At 44.7% G+C, this 27,891-nt stretch overlaps 2 protein-coding genes across 11 annotated transcripts in view; both read left to right on the top strand.

Annotated features, from left to right (window-relative positions):
- BCLAF3 (BCLAF1 and THRAP3 family member 3) overlaps nt 1-5,323 on the top strand; it is a 59,428-nt gene extending 54,105 nt beyond the window's left edge. For 6 of the 8 annotated variants that reach the window (XM_073356850.1, XM_073356886.1, XM_073356876.1 and 3 more), the window contains one exon: nt 173-551. In XM_073356850.1, the coding sequence (XP_073212951.1) occupies nt 173-202 (30 nt within the window). In that variant the 3' untranslated portion in view covers nt 203-551. Of the gene's footprint in view, nt 1-172; nt 552-2,736 lie in introns of those variants that run through there. The other 2 variants (XR_012160363.2, XR_012160361.2) reach the window with 2 other exon arrangements.
- Nucleotides 5,324-11,142: 5,819 nt separating this feature from the next.
- The window catches only part of SH3KBP1 (SH3 domain containing kinase binding protein 1), a 339,502-nt gene continuing 322,753 nt past the window's right edge, over nt 11,143-27,891 (top strand). The window contains exon 1 of one of the 3 annotated variants that reach the window (XM_073356811.2): nt 11,143-11,614. In XM_073356811.2, the coding sequence (XP_073212912.1) occupies nt 11,611-11,614 (4 nt within the window). In that variant the 5' untranslated portion in view covers nt 11,143-11,610. The remainder of the gene's footprint in view (nt 11,615-27,891) is intronic. The other 2 variants (XM_078854184.1, XM_078854185.1) reach the window with 2 other exon arrangements.

Genomic DNA, 27,891 nt, shown 5'->3' with positions numbered 1-27,891 from the left:
AAAATTTTGCAAAGCTGATTACTTATTATTTATAGCAGCATGGCCGCTTTAGTAAGAAGTCTTGTGCATTATTACATACCGTATAGTGAAAATTAAAATAATAAAAATATGAGCCAATAGAGGTTTTTTCCACTGTTGTGACCTAGAAGTAACAATTTTTTCCTCTTAATAGGAACAGTCAGGCATTGCCACAGAAACCTGAACTGTGCTAAGTGGAGACATACAATAACACGGCAAGGGAGCATCGGTTTGTTTTTTGACAACTTTATCAGGAATTAAAATGGGAGAAATGAACTAACACTAACTGTCTCGATAAAATAACTATTTTTCAGTAGTGGCATGCTGCAGAACTTTTTTACAGTTTTAATAATTGCTTTTAAATTACAGTATTCAATTGAAAAGTTTAGTGTGGTACCTTTTGGTTCTTTTTGCAAACAAGTCTCAAAGAAAAATTGAAGTGAGTCTTATTTATTGAATACTTTTTCTCTAAGCATGATTTTATGAATAGAACTTGAGTTGTTATACCCAGAGGTTTATATGTTGAAAAGTTTATTGCTTACATAATAAAAAAAAAAAGGGGGGGGTGGGGGTGGGGAAAGTGCCTGAATTGTTTAGTGACAGCATATTAGCTCAGGACTCTCCAAACAATGACTTCTTAGGTTGTGCAATAGAGTTTACAGCTCTTTTGAGTAATTTCCCTAGAACAATCTTTTGTATTTATTTTTGCTTTATATTTAGTTGGGTTTTTGACTTATATATGTATATATAAATTTGTAAATAAATTGTTAGAAAAGTTGTAACAATTTCCAACATTTGCTAAAAATGTGTAGTAATGCGTAGGTATGTCATTTATTACATAGCAGTAGCTTATAATTGCATTGAGATGCGTGGGTTAGTTAAAGGACTGGTTGACCTGTATGCAGAAATATTCTGGGTCATCACTTTCCATATATATCATTTCTTGATTAGCAACACATTCTTATCTTCTGATACAAATGACTGAGTGGCTTACTTGATTCTAAAAGTGGGCTTAAAGATATCTAAAAAATTAGATAAGAGGAGCATATTCTCTAACAAAGCTGTTTATAACTGAAACTGTTTAAGGCAAAAAGCTTGTAATTTTTTTTATTAAAATCCCAATTATTCTCCATAGTTTACCACTCCTCAATATTGTTATGCTTTATGCAAAAATCAAGCAGGCCGATATACATAATATGCTGAGGCCTGAAGCAATATTGTGTTCATTTCCCATTTATAGTTTGAGCCTTAATGTAGATATGATAGGGTTGTTTGTTTTAAAGATTTATTTCAGACTTCTTATTACAAGTACACTAAAGGTAAAAACAAGTAACTTTTCCAGGAAAAACTTTCTAATTAATTTTAAGAAGAAAGTTATTGTCATCCAGTCTTGTGCATTTTAGTAATCTCCAATGTGATAGTACCCATAAAATTACGTTAGAATCTCATTTATGGAATGTATTCAGCAAGCTGGTGCATTCAATAGGCATGTGAAAATACAAAGGAAAACACTCAACTTTTGGGAAGATCAAGATATAAACTATATATACTGCATGATTTTTCTAGAGTACCTTTAATAATAGGAGTATTTGACTTATTGAAACTCCTAAGCCATAGTTCAAGGGACTGTAAAATGTTGTTACACTGAAATTTGCCTAAAAACTTTGACATACACTTCGGTACACAGTTTAGTCCTCATGTAGGATAATGTGCAGTACTCATTAGTATAACTGTGATTCAACAACAGATAGACTTGTCGTCTTCTGTGAATGTTTCCAAAAGCTAAGTACAGGATTTAGGTAATGTACATACACTGCTCCGTTGTTCAAAAATTAAACTAAGTTTTTCAGGAACTTATGGTGTGCATAAGCCAAACAGCAAAGTTAAGTTAGAAAGGTTTTCTTTTTTAAACCAATACAGCTAACAATTTACAGGTACAGTAAATATTTTAAATATGAGATTGGATAAAGTGACTCTGTCCATATCTAGGCCCAATTTGTGCTCAAACTGTCCAACAGGTATGCTGCTTCTGAATGTGGAAAAATACGTTTAAACAAACTTACACACAATAGAATGTAAACTGTTGAAGCTGCGTTGCTTTATGGGGCAATACAGTGTTGTACTATTTCTGAAACATTTTCATTTTTTTCACAAAAGTCCTTCAGAAGAATTACATTTTGAGCCAAGTAGGAAAAAATGGTTACATGAGACAACTTCACCATATCTGATAAGGCAAATTGATACCATTATGTGGGAGTATACAATATTGGTGTAGTCAGACAGTAAAGTTAATACATTTTATGCAAAAATTCCAACATTAGAAATATGAATGACTTCCCCAACTGACTAGTATGTTTTGCTGATTCTAGCTATGACACTGGGTAGGTTTTATTTCTTTTGTACTTCAGTCATACCTTGTTCCGTGCACGATTTTAAGAGACTGATGACCATTGATGGTAACACATTGCAAATGCTACAAATTTTAGACTGTAGCCATTGTAACTTTATAAACTTTTCTAGACGGGGGATGTCAAACATTACTCATTCAGTCATTGTACTTTGATTTGCTTTGACATGCTTTTCTTAAGAGCTCACCACTTGCACAAATGATTGTTTACTAATAATTTAGCAATGCTAATTCAAGATTCCTCGACTGCATTCATTGAATAAATTGGGTGTATAGATATTTTAGCTTACAGGAATTTACTTGAATTCTAGGTCTTTTTAAAACAGCCTGACTTACTACTACATGTTGTTATCCAGTGTGATATCTACATTGAAGAGCATCTGCTGTCCTGCTAATTGGGGGAATGTTGCAGAGATGACTCCCTTCACATTGTGCAAAGGCTTCATTACATATTGTGTGATATACACAGATGTACACACAATTGGCTCACTTAGCACTGCACACTTAACTGATTTCTGTGTCAGATGAATACTATACAGTGATGTATCTGCTGAGAATAATAGACTGAAATACCAAAAGGCAGCCCAGAAATAGAGGAAAGAGGAAGTCAGTGAGAGTTATAAGAAAAATGAGATCATAAAATTATTCTGTGCCTTTCTGTAATGTACTGCATTAAGGAAAATAACCTCTTGCTGTACAAAAACAAAATGTCATTTTCAAAATCAGTTTGATGGAAATGTGGGTAGGAGACATTTGTGGATTACAATAGCCACTTTGTTTCCCTATGCAAGTAATTCTCAGCCTCCATATTGTAGCTTAACTAAGAGGAGGCATAGGTATGTCCTTTTATTGGCAAAGCCAATTGACACTACTATTGTGAAGTGCTAGATGTTGAATATGTAATTATGTCTGACAGCCATTCTTTTTAGTTTTTCTTATTTAAATTTGTGTAGATCTTTGTTAAATTGCTTTCAGTCATCTCAAAATGACTGTACTAGAATGATGCTTGTCATATTTCCAATAGTTGTATTTATAAATTGAAATGTTTAAATTATTCTTCACCACTATCCAAAAATGCAATGGTTAATATGATCAAAGTTCCATTTTTAAGTATGTAATTGCTTTGGCATATACATTTGACATTGCATGGCTAGAACCCTAATTTAATCTTTTGGAATTTTTTTACTTTGATGGTCAGACTCCCAAAGTTAAGAAAATTGTGAGAGTTACTGGAAAACTAGAGAGCTAACACACTAGTAGAGCTCTGCCTTACCCTCTTCTGTTTGCTTAATTTTACAACTTTTTCAAAATTTAACAATTTACCTTATGTAAAGGACTTGGTTATATCCAGGTTTTAAGACAAGAAGACTACCTCAATGCAGATGACTGATTTCTTTGGGGATTCACCTGAAGGCCCAGTCTGGACACTAACTGACTATACCTAGGTGCCATCCTCTTTTCCACTGCATCTGGATGAAACAGACATTCAGCTTCCTCTGTCTGAGCGTAGAGTTGCACAGATAATCAAAAGGTTGAAAGTCTTTGTGAAACTCGATAGAAAAGGAAGGCTTTTCAAAACTGGCTTTTCAGTCCATGGAAAAATGCATCTCCATCTTGACTCAGATATGATGGACAGAGTAAGAGAGGCTTCAGTTAAGTGATTAAGATACTGGTGGTAAGTGATAAGGACGACTTGGAAAATACACTTGGCTTTTTAGTATTGACCTCAGAGGAAGAACAGAGCATACAATCCTTACTAAACTTTGCTTTACCTGCTGGAAGAATCTGCTTTTCCAAGGTCTTTAGAAACAGGACACACATTTTGCCTCTGTTTAAACTGCAGTTAGTGCCACCCTTGCCAAGTTGTCTGTATTTCTTGGTTAAAGGGGAAATCTTAAACTTTTTACACTACCTAGTGCAGCAAAAATGTGCAAAAACTTAGTGCCTAGATATATGCACAGATCTCTTGCCTATGACATGACTTTATTCCACGGGTGCAGGTTAGGAAGATACTTGGTGCTTCAGCATCCCTGCAAAGAAAAGTACCATAAATATAATTTTAAAATAGCAACCGCAAGAACTATGAGTGCTTACCTATAACCCTCTAACTCTTTATTAGACTTCTAGGAATCAGTTAAATGTTAACCACTGTCCTATCTCAGTCTTGGCTAAGAGAGAATTTCAGTGATAAGGAGTTGACATAACCACTCTTATAACAAAGCCCTTAGCCTGTTTCTTGAATAAATACTGAGGCATGTGATTTAGCACAGACTTGTGCCTCCCTGCTTTCTTCATATACTTCCCCCCTGCCCACTACACTATAGTAGTTGTTGCTCTGAATCTTGTCTGAGTCATTTAAATCTCATAGTCTTGAAATGTTGGTGTAATATTCTGTAAATAATTTAGTTGCTAATCTTATTTTGTGACCGGTTTCTTTTTCTTGTGACTGTTTTTATTCTAGTTAATGGGGTTGGCGAAGGGCCCTCCCAGTGAGTTGCTGATTAAGTAAACAGTCCTTGGAACAACAAAAGCTTCTTTCCTTTGTTTAGCCATTATCAACAATTTTCCATCCAGCAAAGATGTGGCTAGCTATCCATTGTTAAGAAATAAATTTAAAGTAGACCCAATCTATACTGCAGTTCCTCTCCATTAAACCTTTTTAAATGCTTTTTTTAAGTTTAACATGATTGTTTCAGCTGGTGTGGTGGGGCATAGTATTTTTTTTTAATCTTCACTGTTGCGAGTAAAACTTTCTAAAGTATGACTTAGTCTCTTGATTCACTATAATTGTGTTTAATAGTTTCCTGATCATTAACATATATATTGTCATTCAAGTATGCTTATGTTTGACTCTGTACAGATACTATGTTAATACAAAAAGAAAAGGAGTACTTGTGGCACCTTAGAGACTAACCAATTTATTTGAGCATAAGCTTTAGTGAGCTACAGCTCACTTCATCGGATGCATACTGTGGAAAGTTTAGAAGATCTTATTATATACACACAAAGCATGAAAAAAATCTCCTCCCACCCCACTCTCCAACAAGAGAGTGGGGTGGGAGGAGGTATTTTTTCATGCTTTGTGTGTATATAATAAGATCTTCATCGGATGCATACTGTGGAAAGTTTAGAAAATCTTATTATATATACACACAAAGCATGAAAAAATACCTCCTCCCACCCCACTCTCTTGTTGGAGAGTGGGGTGGGAGGAGATTTTTTTCATGCTTTGTGTGTATATAATAAGATCTTCTAAACTTTCCACAGTATGCATCCGATGAAGTGAGCTGTAGCTCACTAAAGCTTATGCTCAAATAAATTGGTTAGTCTCTAAGGTGCCACAAGTACTCCTTTTCTTTTTGTGAATACAGACTAACACGGCTGTTACTCTGAAACCTATGTTAATACAGAGATTGTTCTTACAAACTCTAAATAGATGTTTTAACAAATTTAATTTTTTAGAGTTGCAAATTGTTTTAATGAGTTGTTTTAGGATCAGGAATTGATAATCATGTGTAGTTATTGAAGTAGTGTCCAGTTTTCCTTAGAAAAAATTCTGCTAGATTCTTTCTGTAAAAATGTAGTCCATAAAAATATTTGTGTACTAGATTGCTTTTTTTCTTCAAGGCTTCATCCATTGCTCTTTTGTGAATGTAAAGTTTTAATATAGTTATAATTTTGGGTACGTTTCCTTTCTAGCTAATATGGGGTGTAGTAGCATTGCTTCTATTTCATATTTCTTGTCTTTATAGTGCCCACAAATGTTCTTGAATTCTTAGAACAATAATGTTTGGGTATTATGATGGATACAGTAGAAAACTCTAGGATAGGTTCTGAATATATCACTTATTCCATTCAAAAGATGTCGTTCTATATCCTTTTTGTTGCAAATCCTGGTTATTTGTACACCACTTATGGGGAGGCATGCATTTGCTGTGTGAGTACATTTCTGTTGAATATTTAAAACTGCTGTAACAATCTCAAGCCCATCTATGCTAGTTTACACACATCACTTTACAGTTTTTAAAACCTCGATTTTTAACAAAATGGAAAGTACTGTAATAAGTGACCTTAGAATCTAGGGATAGGGCTGAAGGATAGAATATTTTCAATTGCAGTCAGAAAGTCACTAACTTTCTAGATTACTTTTGTCCTCTATAGCATCTTTCGGCTTAACAGAGTCAAATCTAATATTTCTGATCACATCTAAATTCACATTTGTATTGTTCCAATTTCTAAAATTTAAGAGATCACCTTGAGAAAAGTGTGTGCTCTGCACTCCAGTAGTCTGATAAGTGTGTGTATCTTTTTGTGATGCCATCCTTTTACATGACACTAAAATGTATAAAAGTAACACTACTCAGAGTTTAGGCCCTGAAAGGCCCTTAAGAGGCATGGCTACTCTCCCTCTTGAAACTCAAAAGTCAAAAATTAAATGTTTGCCTTTTTCTAACCAATTGCCGAGAAAGTTCATTCTTTCCCTAAAATTGCAAGGATCCAAATTAATATTTATGAATCACAGTCCTCCACACAGTGGTCAACGCTGGTTCTCCTCTTGTGAGGTAACTCCCGTCTCTTCATGTGTCAGTGTATATATATGCCTGCATCAATACTTTTCATTCCATGTATCTGAAGAAGTGTTTTTTACCCACAAAAGCTTATGCCCAAATAAATCTGTTAGTCTTTAAGGTGCCACCGACTCCTTGTTGTTTTTTGAAGAGCACAAGTCTCCCTAAAAATCAACAAGAACAATTATGTGCTTTTGAAAATTGCATCCTACATATGGTTGAGCTTTTGTTTCCTGAGAAATACATCAGTCAAAAAAATCATTTTTATCTAAAATATATAATCACATCCCATACATCAGGGCAATGTGCATTTTAACAAATCCTTACATTTTTCTAAGCAAACAGTGTAGTTGAAGATTAATTTTCTTTTCCAAATGCCTTCTTTTCTAAAGATATCCTTATCTCTAATATATTATTCAATAATGTATTAAGTGTATGTCATTCTTTTGGCAAAGTAAAGGGCTTAGAAAGCTATTTTGGGATATTATGATACCATCTTGAGGCCTTAACCATATCAGGTCCCTTTTGTAGTTGGCACTGCATGAACATACAACTAATGATGCTTCCAGCCACAAAGTGCCTACACTATAGAAAAAGCTTTTTTTCGCTTTCCAGGATGGGAGTATATTATCTCCATGCTTTAATCCTTGGGAAACTGGCTAATTCAAATACAGTAATTATTTTAGAGTGGTTTCCTTCAAGCTGGACAGAAGTTGCTAGTGTGCTTTAGCAGAAGGGAAGAAGTTTTCTGATTCTGAGAGCCTAGTTGGGAATTGTACATAGGAGTAAGCCAGTTTGTGAAAACTGGAAGACACTGTGGCATCTGTCTCCCTGCCAGCACTGATCCATCCCTGTAGAAACTGCTGAAGAAATGCTCCTCTTTCTAAGGTTATGTTTACACTACAGCCCGGATCAATGCTCTGATATTGATCCACCAGCGGTAGATTTAGCGGGTCTAGTGAAGACCTGCCAAGTCGACAGCAGATCGCTCTTCAGTCAACCTCTGTACTCTACCCCCGACGAAAAGAGTAAGGAAAGTGGATGGGAGAGTTTTTCCTGTTGACCCCCCCGCGGTGTAGATCCTGCGGTAACTTGACCTAAGGTATGTCAACTCCAGCTATGTGAATGATGTAGCTGGAATTGCGTAGCGTAGGTCGACTTACCGCGGTAGTGTAGACATAGCCTAATGAGGTATACCAATTTCTCCAGTACACCTTAAGCTCCTTAGAACCACAACTGGAGCAATTAACATTCTACAATGGAATCATCCTCATTCTTTTATCAAAACTAGTTCCATCAATTCTAAATAGAGGTTGGCACATTATTTACTTATGATCTTGGACTCTTCTTAAATGGAGGCAGATGGGTTGTGTCAGAATAGACCTTTCCAGCACTACAATTTCAGCAGTTGTATTTCCACACTTTCTGGTTATCCCACAGATTTAAAAAATAGAGGAAAGCCATTATAAAAGGGGTGTTTGGTTATTTTAAAAAGACCTTAAACCTCAGTTCATATTGTGGAAATGTGATGAATTTAGTACATGAGACAGATGTAAATTGGACCTTGTGCAGACTTTGTATGGTTGCATTTGTATGTGAAGAGCCAGGCTGTGATGTGTTAGAGAATCCTCCACTCCCTGACTGGAAGAATGACTACAAGAAATGTTCCAATGCCATTGCCTGGAGTGAAAAGTGAAACAATACCTTTCAGTTTACATCTCTACTCTGCTTTTGATGGAACTACGTTAATGGACAAGTTGGCTTGATTCTTCTTTTCAGTGAAAGCTGACTCTACGAGATACTCTTCCTACCTTGCTCCTCTTACATTTCTATTCTGTCCCTATTGTGTGTTGGATTTGTTTTACTATTTTCCTTACAGATACATCTAATAAAAACAGAAATCATTTAACATTATAAGCCATTCTGTGCACACTTTTTTCTTTTTTGGACATGTAATATATTTTTTTCAAAACGTAAAATTCCAGTACTTTAAACAATAAGAGGAATACAGTTAAGTCTAAGCTGGTTCAGTTTAAACTCCTTGAGCATATGGAATCACTCTCCTACGGACATAGCTTTATAGTTGAACAAAAGTTAGTTCTAATAGACATACTGTATTACTAAAAAATTAAACCTAGGTATTTATAAAGCACAATGTGTGCGTGACATCGAAAACTGAAATCATGCCACTTACCCTGTGGAGTTTATGTTCTGAGATCATCTATTTTTCTACATTGAAACAGTTCAAGTCTAGATTTCAAAAATACAGATTCTGATGTCCAAATAAATTGCATCAAAGCATTTTTCTACTTATAGACAATTCTGCCTCCACTGAGGTGTTTTTATAATTTCTGCTTTTCTGATACCTGAGAGCTATTTTTCAAACAGGAAAGAATATGCTCCACATGTTAAATCTATATCATTTTGGCTGCTAGCATTTTTCCATTGTCACTGCTAAATTAATGCTAGGGAGAGTTAAAGAAATAGTCTACAGCAGCCTTGGGCAGTTAAAGCTGCTCAGTAGTGCAAATATCTCTTTAGATTACATTTCCTACACCTTACCATTTAAAATTGATTCTGTAGTTCTTAATTTTTTCCCCCTCTTAATGCGAGTCTGCTTCAGTTGATATGTATAGCTCTTCCAAAGACCCTTGAACTTCTACATACACTCTAACCTCGGAAAAACACCAGTTACCAAATAGGTAGGGAAGCTGAGACAGGCCACTTGGCCTCTTTCTGTCCAAACATGTTACTGTTCCTGAAATAGCTAATGAATCATTTTGATACTGTTTCATTGTGTCAACGTCACAAGTGTTCATTGTCTTCAAATGCAGACTTCAAATCCTTATACTTGAGTGATTGTTCCTACTTTCAACTATACATGAAAGTTTTTTTTTAAATTAAATCTGTCTCTTATGATCTAGCCTCCTCGACTCTGTCAGTTACAGCAGCTTTGATGCCTTGTCTTCTTACTGATGTCTGTATCTCTTTTTTCCATAGCAACAAGATGGGTGAGGTGTCAGAGTAACAGCCGTGTTAGTCTGTATTCGCAAAAAGAAAAGGAGTACTTGTGGCACCTTAGAGACTAACCAATTTATTTGAGCATAAGCTTTCGTGAGCTACAGCTCACTTGCTGTAGCTCACGAAAGCTCATGCTCAAATAAATTGGTTAGTCTCTAAGGTGCCACAAGTACTCTTTTTTTTTTTTTTTTTTTTCTTTTAAAAGATGGGTGAGGTATCTTTTATTGGACTAACTTCTATTGGTGAGAGAGACAAGCTTTTGAGCGCTACAGAGCTCAGGTCTTTTTGTCATGCCACTTCACTCCAGCTGGAATAGCTTTACTGAGGTGGTCTATACATTCTCATTAGAATCTGTATTAAAGAGCTGTTTCTATCTGGTCACCAAGAATAGAGTGCTTTACAGACCCTCTATGTTTCAACACCCCCTGAATCATACAGGGCTACAAACTAATAGAACGTCTCCTAAGAGCCTTGGAAAGTACTCATCTAGAGCAACAACTCTCGATTAAAAACAAGGAGTTGAGGGGCACCTTAAAGACTAACAGATTTATTTGCGCATAAGCTTTTTCGGGTAAAAAACCCACTTCAGATGCATGGAGTGAAAAGTACAGCTGCTGGCATATATGCTAGCACACTTGTGGAGGTTTCAGTTCAATATAGAGCTTTGAATTTGGGAGGTATTTGAAGTTTAGGTGTCAGAAACCGTTCAGGGGCGTGGAACCTCCGCTCTCCAAGGGGTTGTGCGTGTTGTTTATAGCCTACCCCGACTGTTTTCGCTGCCTGACGTTAAAACCAATCCCCAAACCTCAGTCAGTGGCTATGAGGCCAGGGTATGGTCATCCCTGTGGTGTTTTATTAAGCAACAGCCTAGATCTGCCACTGTCTCTCCCCTCGCCCCCGGCCTGAAAGCTGCCTCCCTCTTTAACTGTCCCTAGGGGGAGGAGCAGCATCCCCAGCCTTCCCTGGGCGGACCCCGGGAGCTGAGTTTTCCCCACGCCTGCGCCTCTCGCCTCTGCCTCAGGAGGGTCACTAGCCCCCTTCTCTCCTCCCTGCCGCCGCCGCGGCTGCTGCGGGCGGCGCGGGGCCGAGGCGGTGCAGCCGGGCTGTGGCGCGTTCTCGCGACACTTCCCGCCGAGCGGAGCCGCTGATTGCGGCGGCAGCGCCCAGCGTGGCGGCGCCTGGGGCGGGGAGGGGGGGGACCCAGGTCTGGATTCAGACTTGCCCCGCTGCACACGCGGAACCCAAGAGGGGGAGTCGCCGCCCATAAGCAGCCGCCCCCCCGCTCGCCGAGCCCGGCTGCCCCCGGTGCAGGGCAGCAGCGGGGGCTCAGGTCCTTTGCGGAAACTGCGTCTCTCTCCCCCCCTTCCCCCCCCCGGTCTCGTCCTATTTCTGCGGTTTGGATGCCGACGAGAGCAGAGGAGCCGCTAGCGAGAAGCAGCACCACGCAGCCCGGCTGCCTCAGTCAGCATCCTCCGCTCCGCTTGGCTCCCACCCCCGACCCGTGGCTTTAAACGCGCTCCCGTCCCCGCGGCTTGTCCAGCCTGTCCCCAAGTTTCAGCCTGTCCCCGCTGCCGGGCAGAGCCCGGCTCCACATCCATGGGTGAGTGTGAGCTCGGGCTGCGGCGCGGGGAGCTCCTGGGCGCGTCTCCTTTCCGCAGGACGCCCCCAGGACTGGGCGGGCGGGCGGATGGGTGACCAGGGCGGGCTAGAGATCCGGAGGCTGCCGTCTCCCGCCGGGCTGGAGGCTCCCCGGCTTCCCCGGGGCGCCTGCTGCCTTTCCTCGCCCCCCCGCCCCCCCCCCGGCTCGCGAAGTGTTTTCCCGGGCTAGGCGGAGTGAAGGGTGGACGCGTGGCTGTGCAGCGCCGGGGCCGGGGCGGCGAGGAGCGGGGAAGGGATGGGGACCCATCCCCTTGGGGCGGGCGGTGATTGCAAAGCTGGGTTGACACGTTTGCGATTTCTCCAGCTGACCCGCGGGCTTGTGTTTGCTGCGGGAGCCGCTGTTGGGCTGCCGGCCGGCAAGGGGGTGAAATGCAGCCTCGAGAGGCTGGCGTGCGAGGGAGAGCAGACCCGGGGGGGCCCGAGGCGCGCAGGCTGCACTTTTCCTGCCGAGGTGCTCGAGCAGCCGCGCTGATGAGTGCAGCGGCTGTTGCCTTCCTGCGAGGCAGGAAATCTGAGAGGCCTGCTCGAGGTTTGACATGTCCCAGGGTGTGCGGGCGGGGGCCGCACAGAGGCGAGGCGTTGCTTTCGCTGCCCTACGTTGCATCCCGGGAGCCGAGCAGCCCTGTCAGGCTGTTACCCAGGGTCGGTTCTGCAACCCGCTGCGCGCTCTCCCTCCGCAGCCTGCCTTGTTAATCCTCAGAGCAGCTCGCGCTGCAGGGGCGGCTCGCGTGGATTTGGGGAAGAGGTTGTGTCTGGTTTGCGAGTCCTGGTGCATCCAGCCGGGCGACGGGCGCACGCCTGGCGTGGGGTGGTGGGCTCAGTACCCGGCTAGCGAGGAGCGCGGCAGCTGGTGGAAGGCGAGACTTACCCATGCTGCTCAGTTTGTAGGTGTTGGGAAGAGCCCGAGGTATGGGGGTTGCTCGGATGCTCCCCTGCTGTGCCCGTAGAGCCCGGGGGGTGAATTGTCCCCTGTCATGCAAAAAGAAAAGGAGTACTAGTGGCACCTTAGAGACTAAGTAGCTCAGGAAAGCTTATGCTCAAATAAATTGGTTAGTTTCTAAGGTGCCACAAGTACTCCTTTTCTTTTTGCGAATACAGACTAACACAGCTGCTACTCTGAAACCTGTCCTGTTATGCTGAGCCTGGAGCTGAAGAGAGGCAGGGTGACAGCAGTGCCAGGCTCCGGCTGGCTTGGAGGCGCACACATGGGCCACAGCCTGCTCACTCCTGAACAGGGCCAGACGCTGTTGTATCCGTCCAATATGTTTAGCGCTCTGTGTGGAACACACTCACGCTTTTGTAGATTGGGGAGGAATAGTGAAAGAAGGCAACAAAAGAGAACCCCTGCCATGGTGTTTTATAGACTCCTGGTGTGTGCGCACAAACTCTTGCATGTGCAGCTGTAACTAGACTTGGGGAAGTGGCTAAGTGTACTTTAAGAGCTAGCTTTTAAGTTTTCTCTCTTATACTGCCACCCCATTTTGCGTACAATGAAGGCAAAGAGCAGATAGAATGGTGTCAACATTAGGTCTCCTTTTGAGGTGTCTGTATCCTGTCAATTACAGTGAGCGGATATGGGCACTTACATGTGCAGGCATACTCCAGATTTCGGTATCTATAGTGATATTTGGTCATTTGAAAATCACCACATTGCTACTGCTACTTGACATGTTAGAGGGATATTTATGAAAATCTACATAACTACTGTAATGCACAAAGATACACAAGATTAAGCACCAGCTTTTTGCTCTTGAACTTCAGTTAGTCCTGCAGTCCAAAATGAAGTGCATTCAGTCACAGGAACAGATTCGGTTGCTTTGATCTGAGCTCAGTTGCTGGTTGACAGTAGGCCAGCATCCCAGAACACCTCACTTCATTGGTGCATTTTAGAAGACTATGTAGGATTAGATCATTGCTGTTAATGTTCAGAGAGCATTCATCTCCATTTCTGTATTCAGCGGTAAAGGGTTGCACTCCTCAATCTGCAATATGACTATAAGATGGTGCTGTAATTGAGATTTAAAAAAAAAAATGGCTAAGCAGAGCTGCATCTTGGGTGTTATGTCCATACCTCCAGTGTAATAAAGGAATTTGGACAAAAATACGTAACAAGAAATTAAGCACACTTTTTTTTATTATTAGATGGCTGTAATCAAATTACATGCTTCAGGGCTTCAGTCAGCCATCTGCAGGGGCCAGGGAGAGTTTCCATCCCTGTCCCCCATGTAGAATTGATGTATTTTACCTCTGAAGCATTAGAGATTGGCCAGGGAGGGAGTCAGGACACCCAGTGGGGTGGATCAGTGCTCTGAGGAGATACACCAACCAGGCATCAATAAGAGGATTCTCTGTATCTTGCTCACACTCTGAGTCTTACTGATTTCCCATCCCCAAATCTGGCAGGAATTTTTCTCCAGGTCAGGTTGGCAGAGACATTGAGAGGTGGTTGGGTTTTTTTTGCCTTTCTCTGCAATATGGGGCGTGGCTTGCCTGCTGGGTTCATCTGGGCATATCTTGGAAACCTTTGTTTTGTTTCTGTTCTTATTCAGTATAGTTTATTCTTTGCCATGTCCCTATTGTGATAAAAAGTTAACTGCCACAGGACACTTCTGTCACTCTTGCTTAGACCCAGTGTTTTGCCCAGCCACTTGTCAAAAAAGGTACGTGTCACTTATATCTGAGATCAAGCTGCAATGAATAAGAATAAGCTCTTTCTCTGATGTAATGTACAAAGGTTAAAATATTTGGCATTCCCTTTTTGTGCATTCCCACACAGGAGGTTAAAAGAAGTGATAAGGCAACATGAAGTAACTTTCCTTTTTCTTTGAGCTGTAGATTGTGATCTACAAGCCAGTCTGAAATGAAGGGAAACTGTTTTTCTGATAGGTTTCAGAGTGGTAGCTGCCCAAATAAATTTGTTAGTCTCTAAGGTGCCACAAAGACTCCTCATTGTTTTTCTGATGAAGTTTCTGCCCATCCATGATGGTTTGTTTGTTCATACATTTGTTTGCAGGTGCGTGCTCTCTCTCATCTCATTTTGGTCATTTATATTACTAATGGTTCCTTTCTGAACTCTCAGTAACTCATTCAGACTCTTTTTTTTTTGGCCGGGGGAAGAGGGTTGGAGATATTTTGCAGTGCTGTTAATATTTTTACTTTTAATTTTATGAGTACCACTTAAAAAACAAAAACAGAAACAAACTATATCGGGAAGCACAGGTATTGACAGCTAGAATGAAGGTGAAATTTTTATGTATTTGTCAAAGATTCAAGATGAAAGTGGGAGTTTTAAAAATTAAATTGACAATTTAAAGATTTTCTGCATATACTAAAGAATAGGTAAGCTCCATCCTTCAAAATGGCTTTGCACTTAGTGAAAATGTATATATGGTAGAACCTCAGAGTTATGAACATCTTGGGAGTGGACATTGTTCGTAACTGTGAAATCTTCATAACTGAACAAAATGCTTTGGTGGTTCTTTGGAAAGTTTATAGCTGAACATTGACTTAATACAGCTCTGAAACTCTACTATGCAGAAGAAAAATGCTGCTTTTAACCATCTTAATTTAAATGAAACAAGCACAGTTTCCTTACCTTGTCAAATCTTTTTTTTTGAAACTTCCCTTTATTTTTTTAGTAGTTTACGTTTAACACAGTACTGTATTGTATTTGCCTTTTTTTGGAGGGGGGGGGCGGTCTCTGCTGCTGCCTGATTGTGTACTTCCAGTTTCAAATGACGTGTATCATTAACTGGTCAGTTTGTAACTCTGGTTTGTAACTCTGAGGTTCTACTGCATTTATATATGAATACATAAAATCCAAGCCTGTGAATCTTGTCTGTCAATTATTAAAAACAAACCTGAGTCTGACACTGATATGTTTTTTGAATCTTTTCTGTGTTTTGAAAATCTGTGTATGTTAGACACCGACTTACATCCCTCTCTAATCTGTCCCAGGCTGGGCTCCTTAATGTATGTATATGCTTCATTAAAGAAAACAGCCCCCCCCCCAACACTTCCCTCCGTACACATTAAAAGAATGTTACGATCCTAAAGTGAAGTGCAGAAAAGTTATGAAATGACAGAATTAAGGTTCTTCAAGTGATAGTACATGTCCATTCCACTTTAGGCATGTGCTCATGCAGTGCACGGAAGCTATGGAAAAAAAATCTCCAGGATGGAACATGCACCCTCCACATGCTCATGCTGTTAGCCAATGGTATGAAGAGGTCGGGATGCCCCCACCTCTCCCTCAGTTCCTTCTCCCCACCTGTGATAGGTAGACAGAGCTTGTGTGCCTCATCACTCTCCTTTTCTCTTGGTGAGAGCTTCTCTTTAAATAATTAGATTAGTAGTTAGTGTTAGTTTAGAAGGATTGTTTTTATATTTGTTTGTTTTTGCATATTTGGATGTAATGGTGTCATCGACACCAAGTAGTGGGGCATGCCCAAGTTCCGAAGGTTTAAGTAGTGTCTGCCTGTAATAAGTCTCTGCCAGTCAGTGACCCTCAAGCCCATTGTTTAAAGTGTTTGGAAGGGGGCACCTTTTGAGAGAACTGTCTGATCTCCAGGGGATTTAAGACTAGGACCAAGAAATCTGGAGAGGTGAGGCTTTGACATCTGTTGATGGAAGCAGCTTTACGTCCTTCCTCAGAACCCAGCCACTCAGTATAGGGAGCTATGGACTCTACTTCATCTCAGAGTGCACCTTTGGAAATTGCACGCTCTCTTTCTCTCCCTCCCCACTTCCCCCCCATTGGAGGGATTCAGAAAGGAGGCATCATTCTTCTTCGAGTGCTTGCTCAGGTCCATTCGTTATTAGGTGTGTGTGCTTGCCACATGAACCGATACCGAAAGCTTTTCCTTCAGTGGTATCTGTAGGGTAGGGATGGGCAAACTATGGCCCATGGGCTGCATCCGGCCCGTGAGCCATTTGTGAGCCATTTTAAGCCAGCCTCTGAGCTCTGGCCAGGGTGCTGGGTGAGGGGACTGGACCATGTGGTTCGCTTAAAATGGCTCGCACCACGTGGCTCGGCCCCGCTCTGGCCGGGGTGCTGTGTCGGGGGCCCAGACCATGTGGCTCCCGGAAGCCATGACATCGCCCTACTCTGGCTCCTACATGCTCCAATGACCCCCTCCGGTGCTCCAATGGTAGCTGCAGGGGGGTGCCTCTGGATGGGGCAGCGTGCAGAGCCGCCTGGCCATGCCTCCGCGTAGGAGCCAGAGAAGGGACATGCCGCTGCTTCCGGGAGCTGCTTGAGGTAAGTGCTGCTCAGAGCCTGCACCCCTGAGCCTCTCCCAACCCCCTCCCCCAGCCCTGATCCCCCTCCTGCTCTCCAAACCCCTCAGTCCCAGACCAGAGCACCCTGCTACACTCCAGACTCCTCAGCCCCACCCCAGAGCCCGCACCCCCAACCAGAGCCGTCACCCCCTCCTGCACCCCAGCTCCAATTTTGTGAACATTCATGGCCCACCATACAATTTCTATTCCCCGATGTGGCCCTTGGGCCAAAAAGTTTGCCTCACCCGCTGTAGGGGACCGGCTCTGGTGCTCTCTGGAGTGGCGTGCACATGCTGTGGTATAAGGGGCGCTGCTGTTTCCCCCCATCCTCAGTTCCTTCTTGCCCCCAGTGACTGTGTTAAAACTTCTGCTAGCTTTTTCGCTGCATTCAGTGTTATGAACTTTTCTTGTAAAATAGTTATCTCTTAGTGTGTTAGTGCATTTTACTTGGTTAGTCCCAATGAGACTCAGCCTAGGGACGGGGCATGCCCCGGTCCCCAGGCTTTAAGCCCTGCGATTGCTGCAGAAAACCGATACCCATCAGCGATCCGCATAACATTTGTCTAAGGTGTCTGGGCAAGTCGCGTATAAGCGACAAGTGCTGTATCTGCAAGTCCTTCAAACTTGGACTAAGAAGGAGCGAGACATCCGTCTCAAAGCGCTCCTAATGGAGTTGGCTCCAACTCCGGCACTGGAGCAGTTGAGGTCTGATTCTGCCCCGAGCACCGCAGCGTTGGTGTGGAGTGCCCCACTGACACCGTTGACAGACCGGTGCTGATCCCCTTCCCCGGCACCTTCCATGCAGCAAAAGAAGACCGGGAGAGGACTGTCTTCTACATTCGGCAGGGGAAGGAGAGGGCAGGAGAGGAGCCAGGCCTGAGGAGGGCAGCTCGGTACCTCCAGCCGGGAGTACCCTGCATCTGAGGCATGGTGAACACCATAAAACATTTGTCAAAGTCTGGGTTTACCAGCACGGGGCTCTAGACCGGATCCTCCTTCAGTGCGCAGAGAGCCCTTTGTCACTGCCTGGTCCAGATCCCCTTGTCTGGCCTACCCTTATCATATAGCTCAGTGATGGGGCTGACAGGGAGCTAAAGTGGGGCAGAAACCTCTGGTAGTGCCCCACCATCCCAATAAAGGCCTAGACCTGTTTCTTAGTCTGGGGAGCAGGCCAATCCCTGATCACCTCCACCTTGGCTGGTTCTGGCTTTAGGTAGCCGCTTCCTGCCTTGTGGCCCAAGTACAGCACCTCTGCCATCCCCACCTTGCACTTCCCAGCATTTATAGTCAGTTTTGCCTCCCAGAGTCAATCCTTCCCCCTCCTCACCTGGGACACATGTTCCTCCACAGTCTGGCTAAAGACACATATCATCAATATACGCTAGGATAAAATTCTCTATCCCCCTCAGTAACTGATTCCCTGGATGCTGGCGGGTGACCGGTGCCTCCTTGAGGCTGAAAGGTAGGACCAGAAATTTGTATAGCCCCAAAGGGGTGACAAAAGCAAGTTTTAACCTGGCGTCTGGATCCACAAGCACCTGCCGGTAGCCTTTGGTGAGATCCTTGGTAGTGAAGTATCGAGTTCCCCCCAAAAACTTGTCTAGGATCTCGTCAGGCCCAGGCATGGGGCAGGCACCAGACATGGTGATGCCATTGAGCTTCCGATAGTCCACACAGAATCGGATCCACCTGTCTTTTTTGTGGACCAGCACCACAGATGAGGCTCAGCGGCTGGTGGCCGGCTGAATCACTTGTAAAGCCAGCATATCTCTGTCCTCTCTCCCCAGGGCTTGGGCTGTTTTCCCAGGGGGACACCTGACAGGTCGGGTGGCTCCTGTCCCCACCCAGTAAACAGCCAAGTTAGTGAGCCCAGGCCAGCTGGAAAACAGCTGCTGGTAGGAACTCAGCACAACTCTGATCTCTGCCTGCCGGGCAGGGATTAGCTGGGCCTAGAGAAGAATTGATTCCAGCCAGAGGCCAGCTTCTGTCTCAGGGAAGAGATCCACCAGGGGATCATCCCCCTTCTCCCACAGCCCACACTCAGCCAGTAGCAGCCTCTCCCTGTCACAGTATGAACTCATCATGTTGACATGGTACCCTCAGTGCTCAGGTTGGATAGTTCCACCACGTTTCACCTCATTCAGCTGTGTGATGACCTTAAAGGGCCTGTCCCAGGCAGCTTGTAGCTTATTCTTCCTCACTGGGATGAGAAACACCACCTGGTCCCTTGTGACATAGGCTGAGCAGTCGTACCATATTTCTGCTTCCCTTGGGCCCTAGCTAGGTTCTCCCTGGCCACACCCATGAGCTCAGTGAGCTTTTCCTAGGAAGTCAGTACATACTCCATCGCTGATTCTCCATCGGGAGAGGCCTTCCCCTCCCATTCGTCCCTTACCAAATCCAGGTGACTCTCCTCCCATACAGCAACTGAAAAGGAGAGAACCCCATGGATTCCTGGGGCTCTTCCCTTTATGCGAACAGCAGGTGGGTTAAATACTTGTCTCAGTCCTGCAGATGCTGGCCCATGAAGGAATCAGAGGATCATGAGAGACAGGGAAGGCATGAGGCAGAACAGCAGGAGAGACAGCAGCAGCATTGTCTTCAGGGTCCCATTAAATCTCTCCACCAGCCCACTGGCCTGAGGGTGATATGCTGAGGCCCAGGTGTGCTGGACCCCACACTTCGCCCAAAAGCACCAGAGCAGGACTGATATGAAATTGGATCCTTGGTCTCTAAGGAGCTCCCAGCAGATGAAAATGGTCAGCAGTGCCTCTGCCGCAGTGTCTGCCTCGATAGAGGACAGAGCCACTGCCTTTGGGTAAAGGGTCACAAAATCTACCACCACTAGAATGTATTTCTTCTCTGCCAGGGTTGCCTTGCTGAGGAGCCCCATTATGTCCATGGCCACCTTCTGAAAAGGCTCCTCTATGTTGGGCAGGCATCTCAAGGCTGCTTTCCCTTTGTCCCGGGCCTTCCCCACCCTCTGGCAGGGGTCCCAGGACCTGCAGTATTGCTGGATGTTATTGAAGACTCCGGGCCAGTAAAAATTCTGTAGCAGCCTCTGCCTGGGGCACAGGATTCCCTGGTGTCCTGAGAGAGGGACATTGCGGGTTCGGGTACAGTAGCCTTTGGCAGTATTTCTGGGGGACCACTAGCTGTCTCCTGATCCCCCACAGTTCCATTTCCCCTAGGGAAGCCCATTCCTGGTACAGGAATCTCTTCTCCCACAGGAATCTTTCCCAGCAGCCTTCCTCAAGGGGTTTCGCCACGCTGTGGCCAGCAAGTTCCCTCAGCTTCTCTAAGGAGGGGTCCTTCTGCAGCTTGGTCTGGAATTCAGCGGCTGGAGAGGGGAGTGAAACCAGTTCCCTCTCGCTGCCTGTGGTAACAGCCCTCCAGACTGGAATGCTAAGATTCGGGCTCTCTTGGTGAAGAGCCACCATCTTCATCTTGGTCACCCTCTGACCAGGCATCTCCGTCACCAGCAGTGCCCTTTTAGCTGCTTACCCCTTCCCTGGAGCCTCCTGCACCTCTGGACAAGGCAGCCCTGGTTGGCTGCCACCCTGCCCTGGCTGTGGTTCCCCACACTCAGTCGGGGATCTCCGATTCCCACGGGCTCAGCTTCACCCCTGCTGTACCAGTGAGGGCAGGCAGCGAGCCTGCTGCTTTGGTCACAATGTCGTCAGAGCCAGTGTGAGCCGCAGGGGGCGGGGAGCATCTCTCTGTCCCACTCAGCTCCAGGGATACAGATAGGGAGGGCACCTGAGCTTAGCAACTCCTCCTCCCTGCCAGCCAGGACATTTGCATTTACACTGACCACATCAGTCTCAGCCGATTGGTTCCCTGAATTCAAACTTGAATCCTTGGCCATTACAGGAGGAGGGCCTAGATCCTGTCCCAAAGAGACAGTCATCCCTCCATCATCCACATCAAAGCTGATATCTTGGAGAGCCCCAACTACTAGCCAGCCCTACCCCTCTGGTGTCTGTACAAGGATCTGAGCCATAGGCAGGGCGAGTGGCTTCATCCCTCGGACCTTCACCCAGATCACACAGCCCTGCAGCATCTGGTGAGGCTGCACCACCTGGGGCCTGACAACAGTTCTCTCTGTCCCAGGATCTCACCACCCCAGGAATGTCTCCCCATTGTCCACCACCTTCCACTCCCACTGGAGATCCAAGGGGCCTGAGCCCAGAAGAGTACACACAGACATGTATGCTAGGGCCAGGAGTGGGAGCCTGTCTGCCACCCTGCCCATCTGGCTAAACAGCTCTGGCCTTGAGACCCAGAAAGAGGCTCTGGTGTCTAGCCCCTTCTGTGGGGTCAGCCAGGTTCCAATTGCCCGCCTTCCCAAGGGCCGCGAGACAGGTATCTACATCTCCTCCCTCCTTAACCTGAGGCAGCAACTTAGTGTTGAGATTCCCTGCAGAACTGGCAACCCATGGTCCATCCCCATTCACCCCTGGACAGGTCCCTCTGCCTCTCAGCTCAGCCATCCCAGTTCATGCTGCTGCTGTCTCTCCTGCTGTTCTGCCTCATGCCTTCCCTGTCTCTCATGATCCTCTGATTCCTTCAATCTTAGTTCCAATTCCATCTGTCTCAGGTCCACCGACGGGGAACCTGGTAGAGACCCCCTGCTGGTTGGGAACGTGGGCCTTGGGGATGCCCAGTTGTTCCCAGATTCGTGGCCCCAGCTAGGTCAGGAACCAGCTCCTTAGAGCAATCATCCTCTTCCAGCTGACAAATTAAGCTCTACAATATATTTCTTACAGAGATGGTTATAGGTAAGCCTATGTTTTAGTCATGGGTATTTTTAGTAACACCCTCCTCCCAGGTAAGCGCCCCCCGCAAACCTCTTCCCTTAGCCCTCAGCCCCCTCCCACACACCAAACTGCTGCTGCTGGCCAAGGGGCTGCCTGGCTTGGACAGCCCCTGGGCCAGCACCAGCTGCTGCAGAGGTCACAGGAAGTCATGGAATCTTTGATCTCCATGACAAACTCGGAGCCTTAGTTATAGGCCACCTCTTCGCTGTTTCTAAGTTGTCACAGACCCTCAGGTCTCTGCTCTCTTGGCTCCCCAAGGTCCCTAGGAAGAATTCCCTTCAGTGTGACAGTCCTCCTCGGGGGTCACAATCTCTCTCAGGGTGGGGGGAAGCCATGGGCTGCTCTGCCTCCTGGAACCGCACCTCACTCAGCTTTCAGCATGCCTGTGTCTTGCTAATCCCCCTTTGTTTTACTGCTCCCCAGTCACTTAGTGCACCCTGTGGACAGAGCATCCTGTAGTTGATCCCCCCCCACTCCCCCGCCATGAGCTGTCACGGAGTTACAGGGCCAATGCTCTGGAACAGCTCCGAGTAAAGCCAATCAGGACTCTGGTTTAACATGCCTCCTCTCTTGGAACTGTTGCCAGGGCAAGAAGCCTACACGACTTTGGTCTTTCTGGGTCTAACCTCAGAGCATTCAGCACCCGTGTTCTTACTCTGCACTTCCCTCATCAAGTCTGCCTGGATGGGATGAAGTCAAAGGACCCTGCACCCCAACTTCGCAGTCATCCGTGCCTCTCAGCCAGCGTGTAAAACAGAAGGGTTTATTAGTCAACAGGAACACCATGTAGAAAGAACACAGCTTGCTAGCACAGAAATTGGGAACATACAGTAAAGTCCATCTTGGCGGGGGGAGGGGAGCCCAGAGCACTGGCTTTCCCCTGGGCCCCAAGGCAGCCGAGACAGACTTGCTTCCAGTTGCCTGGCCCCTGCCCTGCCCTTTGCTCCTCCTGCGGTCTTTCGTCTTGCTTCCCAGTCAAAGTGTCACCTGGTTGCATCCCTCTCCTGGTTCTCAGGTTGTGAAGGGCATCGTCCATCGCTTAGGTGCAGGAAGCTGGCGCCGCCTCCCCTGCCCCTGAGGGTCTCAGCAAAAGTCACACATCCTTATTCCCACCACCTAAGCACTGGTGTAATACCCAGGAAACTGAGGTACACACAGTATTCATGCAAAACAGTAAGACTCACATAGGCCCATGTACAACATAATAAGGAGGAAAACCCGACTTTGTCACAGTCCTATTAATGGGAAGTGTGAGCAACCTTCACTACCTGCACCACTTAGAGTATTTTTATATTAAAATCTCCCATAACGTTTTTTAAAGCTTTGTCTGCTTTCTAATTTCTAGTACTGTTTTCTTCTTAACTAGAACTCTGTCTTACTTCCATTGAAGTCATTGTGAGATTGAATGTTGACAGGTCCGGCTGAACTAGAGCTGTTCAAAAACATATTTCTAGTTGTCTGGTACATTGCATTTGGTACACCATTTGTGAACTCCTTTCATTGCATGAGTTCATCATGTGATATTTTCATAAATTGTAGTAAGTATGGTAATATATTAAAGGTTAAGTTCATAGATCTACTGGAAATATTACACAAAAGCTGTAAAATAACTGGCTTCTCTTTCCTCCCAGAAGTCAGGAAATTACAAACCTCACAAAAGCCTGTTCCAGGTTGTGTGCCTTCAGATTATATTTTAAACAATACAAGGCATACCTAGGAATTCTGAAATTAGGATATAAAATTGTGCATTTTTAGCTAATCGTTTGGGACCACGTACATCGTATTTTGAGAATGATTTCTAATTGCATAACTCTTTTTAAATGCCAGGATGTACCCTCCATGAGTATCACTTTGCTTCACTTCTCCCTCTCTTCCCCCACTGTTATCATCGGGTTGTGTATTAACTGTTGCTTCAAATTCATTAAGTGAGAAAGAGGAGGATAATTTGCAAATATGCTGGGAGTAAAACAACTGCATTCTTACTGGTCCATATACCTGACAAAGATGCATAGCTGTGAAATCATGGTGTGGTGGTTACTGTTCCATTTAGACCTTCCACACATCACGAGGCATCCTTCTCTATTCAGAGTTGGGAAGCAAAATTATGCCATAATTAAAATGGTTTTCTCCTTCTTGCCAACAATAAACAGCCTTCTCTTACTTTCACTTATTATCAGTGGTGATCATATACTTATTCCTATACTGTTCATGAAGTGTAAGATTTCTGCTCACCATTATTATTTTACTTGTGGCACCTTAGAGACTAACCAATTTATTTGAGCATAAGCTTTCGTGAGCTACAGCTCACTTCATCGGATGCTGTAGCTCACGAAAGCTTATGCTCAAATAAATTGGTTAGTCTCTAAGGTGCCACAAGTACTCCTTTTCTTTTTGCGAATACAGACTAACACGGCTGTTACTCTGAAACCTATCACTATTATTTTAGAAGGCATTTAAACATTGTTCAGATTACTTATTTTGTAATAGTTATTTCCTGATTATTATCAAGAAGCTTTTTGACAAATATTTGAGTTAAGCATGGTAACATTCGTAACAGGTGTGTGCCAGAATTCATATAGCAGATCCTCATTGATCTTGCGGCTAATGCATTGACTCTGACTTCCACTACTTAATGGAGGCCATGTGTAGGTAGGGGAAAGGAGGAATTACAGTTGTATATAATAAGCAGCTGAACTTTCATTTCTCAAATGTAAAGGTGCATTTGTGCCCTGTTGGGTGGGTGGAGGGAGGGAGAAATTAGAGATTTCTATTGTCCCTATGGCCGTTTTTTGATCATTGTTTACTATATATGGGTTTTTATAGAGATCCTATCACTATGTGTCTAAAATCTGAACCAAGAAAAGGTATTTTGGGGGGAACATGAAAGCAGGCTTTGTGCAATCCATACTGTGAATGTCCTATTAAAAAAAAGCAGTACAGTACTGGCTGGGGGAGAGGGAAATCAGATAATTGTTTCAACTTGTGTGAAAGTAATTGGTGAGTGTCTGCTTCGTATCCAGCGGGAAAAAGTTAAAAGCTTTAAGTTTGTGAATGTGTGAGAGAGAATATACAATATTGCAGTTTGGTAGTCATGAATTTTATTAGTAAATACTGAGTGTGTGTTCTCTTTCCTCCTATGAATGATAACAGATGGGGATTTGTGGAAATTGAAGTCTTGGGGATTCAAGTAGCAGTAGCTACATAAAATCTGTAAGGCAAAACAAATATTGGTGTCTCAACTTTTCTTCCCTTCAAACCTGAGTTTGACTTGGTAAAAGAAATGCCCATGATGATGAAATAAGATGACCATGTATTTCTGACAAATAGTTTGTAAAGCAGTTCCTTTTCCACTGTGTCGCTTAGAACTTGTGCTTCTGTTAATATCTGTTTTATGATGAGGAAATATCGATCAGAAATCATTGCTATGCTAAAATTCCTTTCTCTAGGTACAGGGAAGACCTAAAATAGAAAACTGCTATTTCATTTGAGAAATAATTCCTGGTCTCCACTTATCTATAATCTCCGTGTAGAAAACTGCATTTTGAGCTCCTCTGAATTTTACTAGAAATATTTCAAATAAAAAAATGCCAACATTTTCTCTCTTCTTTCCCTTTTGTTGTCTCCTTCTCACTCTGTCCTCCGCTATTCACCAAATTTACTTCTGGTGGAGTGGTTTCAACGTTAGCTGCAGTATAGCTGTGTCTAATTAGATCAGTCCTAGTATATGTTGGGGTATGTCTACACTATGAAATTAGGTCGAATTTATAGAAGTCGTTTTTTAGAAATCGTTTTTATATATTCGAGTGTGTGTGTCCCCACAGAAAATGCTCTAAGTGCATTAAGTATATTAACTTGGCAGAGTGCTTCCACAGTACCGAGGCAAGCGTCGACTTCCGGAGTGTTGCACTGTGGGTAGCTATCCCAAAGTTCCCGCAGTCTCCGCTGCCCATTGGAATTCTGGGTTGAGATCCCAATGCCTGATGGGGCTAAAACATTGTCGCGGGTGGTTCTGGGTACAGATCGTCAGGCCCCCTTTCCCTCCCTCCCTCCGTGAAAGCAGCAGCAGACAATCATTTCGTGCCTTCTTTCTTGAGTTACCTGTGCAGATGCCATACCACGGCAAGCATGGAGCCCGCTCAGGTAACCATCACCCGTATGTCTCCTGGGTGCTGGCAGACGTGGTACTGCATTGCTACACAGCAGCAGCAACCCCTTGCCTTGTGGCAGCAGAAGGTACAATAGGACTGGTAGCCGTCATCGTCATGTCCGAGGTGCTCCTGGCCACGTCGACCAGGAGCACCTGGGCAGACATGGGCGCAGGGACTAAATTTGGAGTGACTTGACCAGGTCATTCTCTTTTGTCCTGCAGTCAGTCCTATTGAACCATCTTATGGTGAGCAGGCAGGCGATACGGATTGCTAGCAGTCCTACTGTACCATGCTCTGCCAGGCAGGTAAGAGATGAGGATGGCTAGCAGTCCTACTGCACCATCTGCTGCCAGCCAAAGATGTAAAAGATAGATGGAGTGGATCAAAACAAGAAATAGACTAGATTTGTTTTGTACTCATTTGCTTCCCCCCCGCCCCGTGTCTAGGGGACTCATTCCTCTAGGTCACACTGCAGTCACTCACACAGAAGGTGCAGCAAGGTAAATCTAGCCATGTATCAATCAGAGGCCAGACCAACCTGCTTGTTCCAATAAGAACATTTACTTAGGTGCACCATTTCTTATTGGAACCCTCCCTGAAGTCCTGCCTGAAATACTCCTTGATGTAAAGCCACCCCCTTTGTTGATTTTAATTCCCTGTAAGCCAACCCTGTAAGCCATGTCATCAGTCGCCCCTCCCTCTGTCAGAGCAACGGCAGACAATCGTTCCGCGCCTTTTTTCTGTGCGGATGCCTTGGCAAGCATGGAGGCCGCTCAGCTCACTTTGGCAATTAGGAGCACATTAAACACCATACGCATTATCCAGCAGTATATGCAGCACCAGAAACTGGCAGAGCGATACTGGGCGAGGAGGCAACGTCAGCGCGGTCACGTGAGTGATCAGGACATGGACACAGATTTTTTCTGAAAGCATGGGCCCTGCCAATGCATGCATCATAGTGCTAATGGGGCAGGTTCATGCGATGGAACGCCAATTCTGGGCTCAGGAAACAAGCACAGACTGGTGGGACCACATAGTGTTGCAGGTCTGGGACGATTCCCAGTGGCTGCGAAACTTTTGCATGTGTAAGGGCACTTTCGTGGAACTTTGTGACTTGCTTTCCCCTGTCCTGAAGTGCATAAATACCAAGATGAGAGCAGCCCTCACAGTTGAGAAGCGAGTGGCAATAGCCCTGTGGAAGCTTGCAATGCCAGACAGCTACCGGTCAGTCAGGAATCAATTTGGAGTGGGCAAATCTACTGTGGGGGCTGTTGTGATGCAAGTAGCCCACGCAATCAAAGATCTGCTGATATCAAGGGTAGTGACCCTGGGAAATGTGCAGGTCAAAGTGGATGGCTTTGCTGCAATGGAATTCCCTAACTGTGGTGGGGCCATAGGCAGAACCCATATCCCTATCTTGGCACCGGAGCACCAAGCCGGCGAGTACATAAAACGCAAGGGGTACTTTTCAATAGTGCTGCAAGCTCTGGTGGATCACAAGGGATGTTTCACCAACATCAATGTGGGATGGCCGGGAAAGGTACATGATGCTCGCATCTTCAGGAACTCTGGTCTGTTTCAAAAGCTGCAGGAAGGGACTTTATTCCCAGACCAGAAAATAACTGTTGGGGATGTTGAAATGCCTATAGTTATCCTTGGGGACCCAGCCTACCCCTTACTGCCATGGCTCATGAAGCCGTACACAGGCAGCCTGGACAGTAGTCAGGAGCTCTTCAACTACAGGCTGAGCAAGTGCAGAATGGTGGTAGAATGTGCATTTGGACGTTTAAAGGCGCGCTGGCGCAGTTTACTGACTCGCTTAGACCTCAGCAAAACCAGTATTCCCACTGTTATTACTGCTTGCTGTGCGCTCCACAATATCCGTGAGAGTAAGGGGGAGACGTTTATGCTGGGGTGGGAGGTTGAGGCAAATCGCCTGGCTGCGGTAACGCTCAGCCAGACACCAGGGC

The sequence above is a fragment of the Lepidochelys kempii genome, chromosome 1, assembly GCF_965140285.1.
Source record: "Lepidochelys kempii isolate rLepKem1 chromosome 1, rLepKem1.hap1, whole genome shotgun sequence".
NCBI lineage: Eukaryota > Metazoa > Chordata > Testudines > Cheloniidae > Lepidochelys > Lepidochelys kempii.
This window is presented reverse-complemented; position numbering and strand designations above follow the sequence as displayed.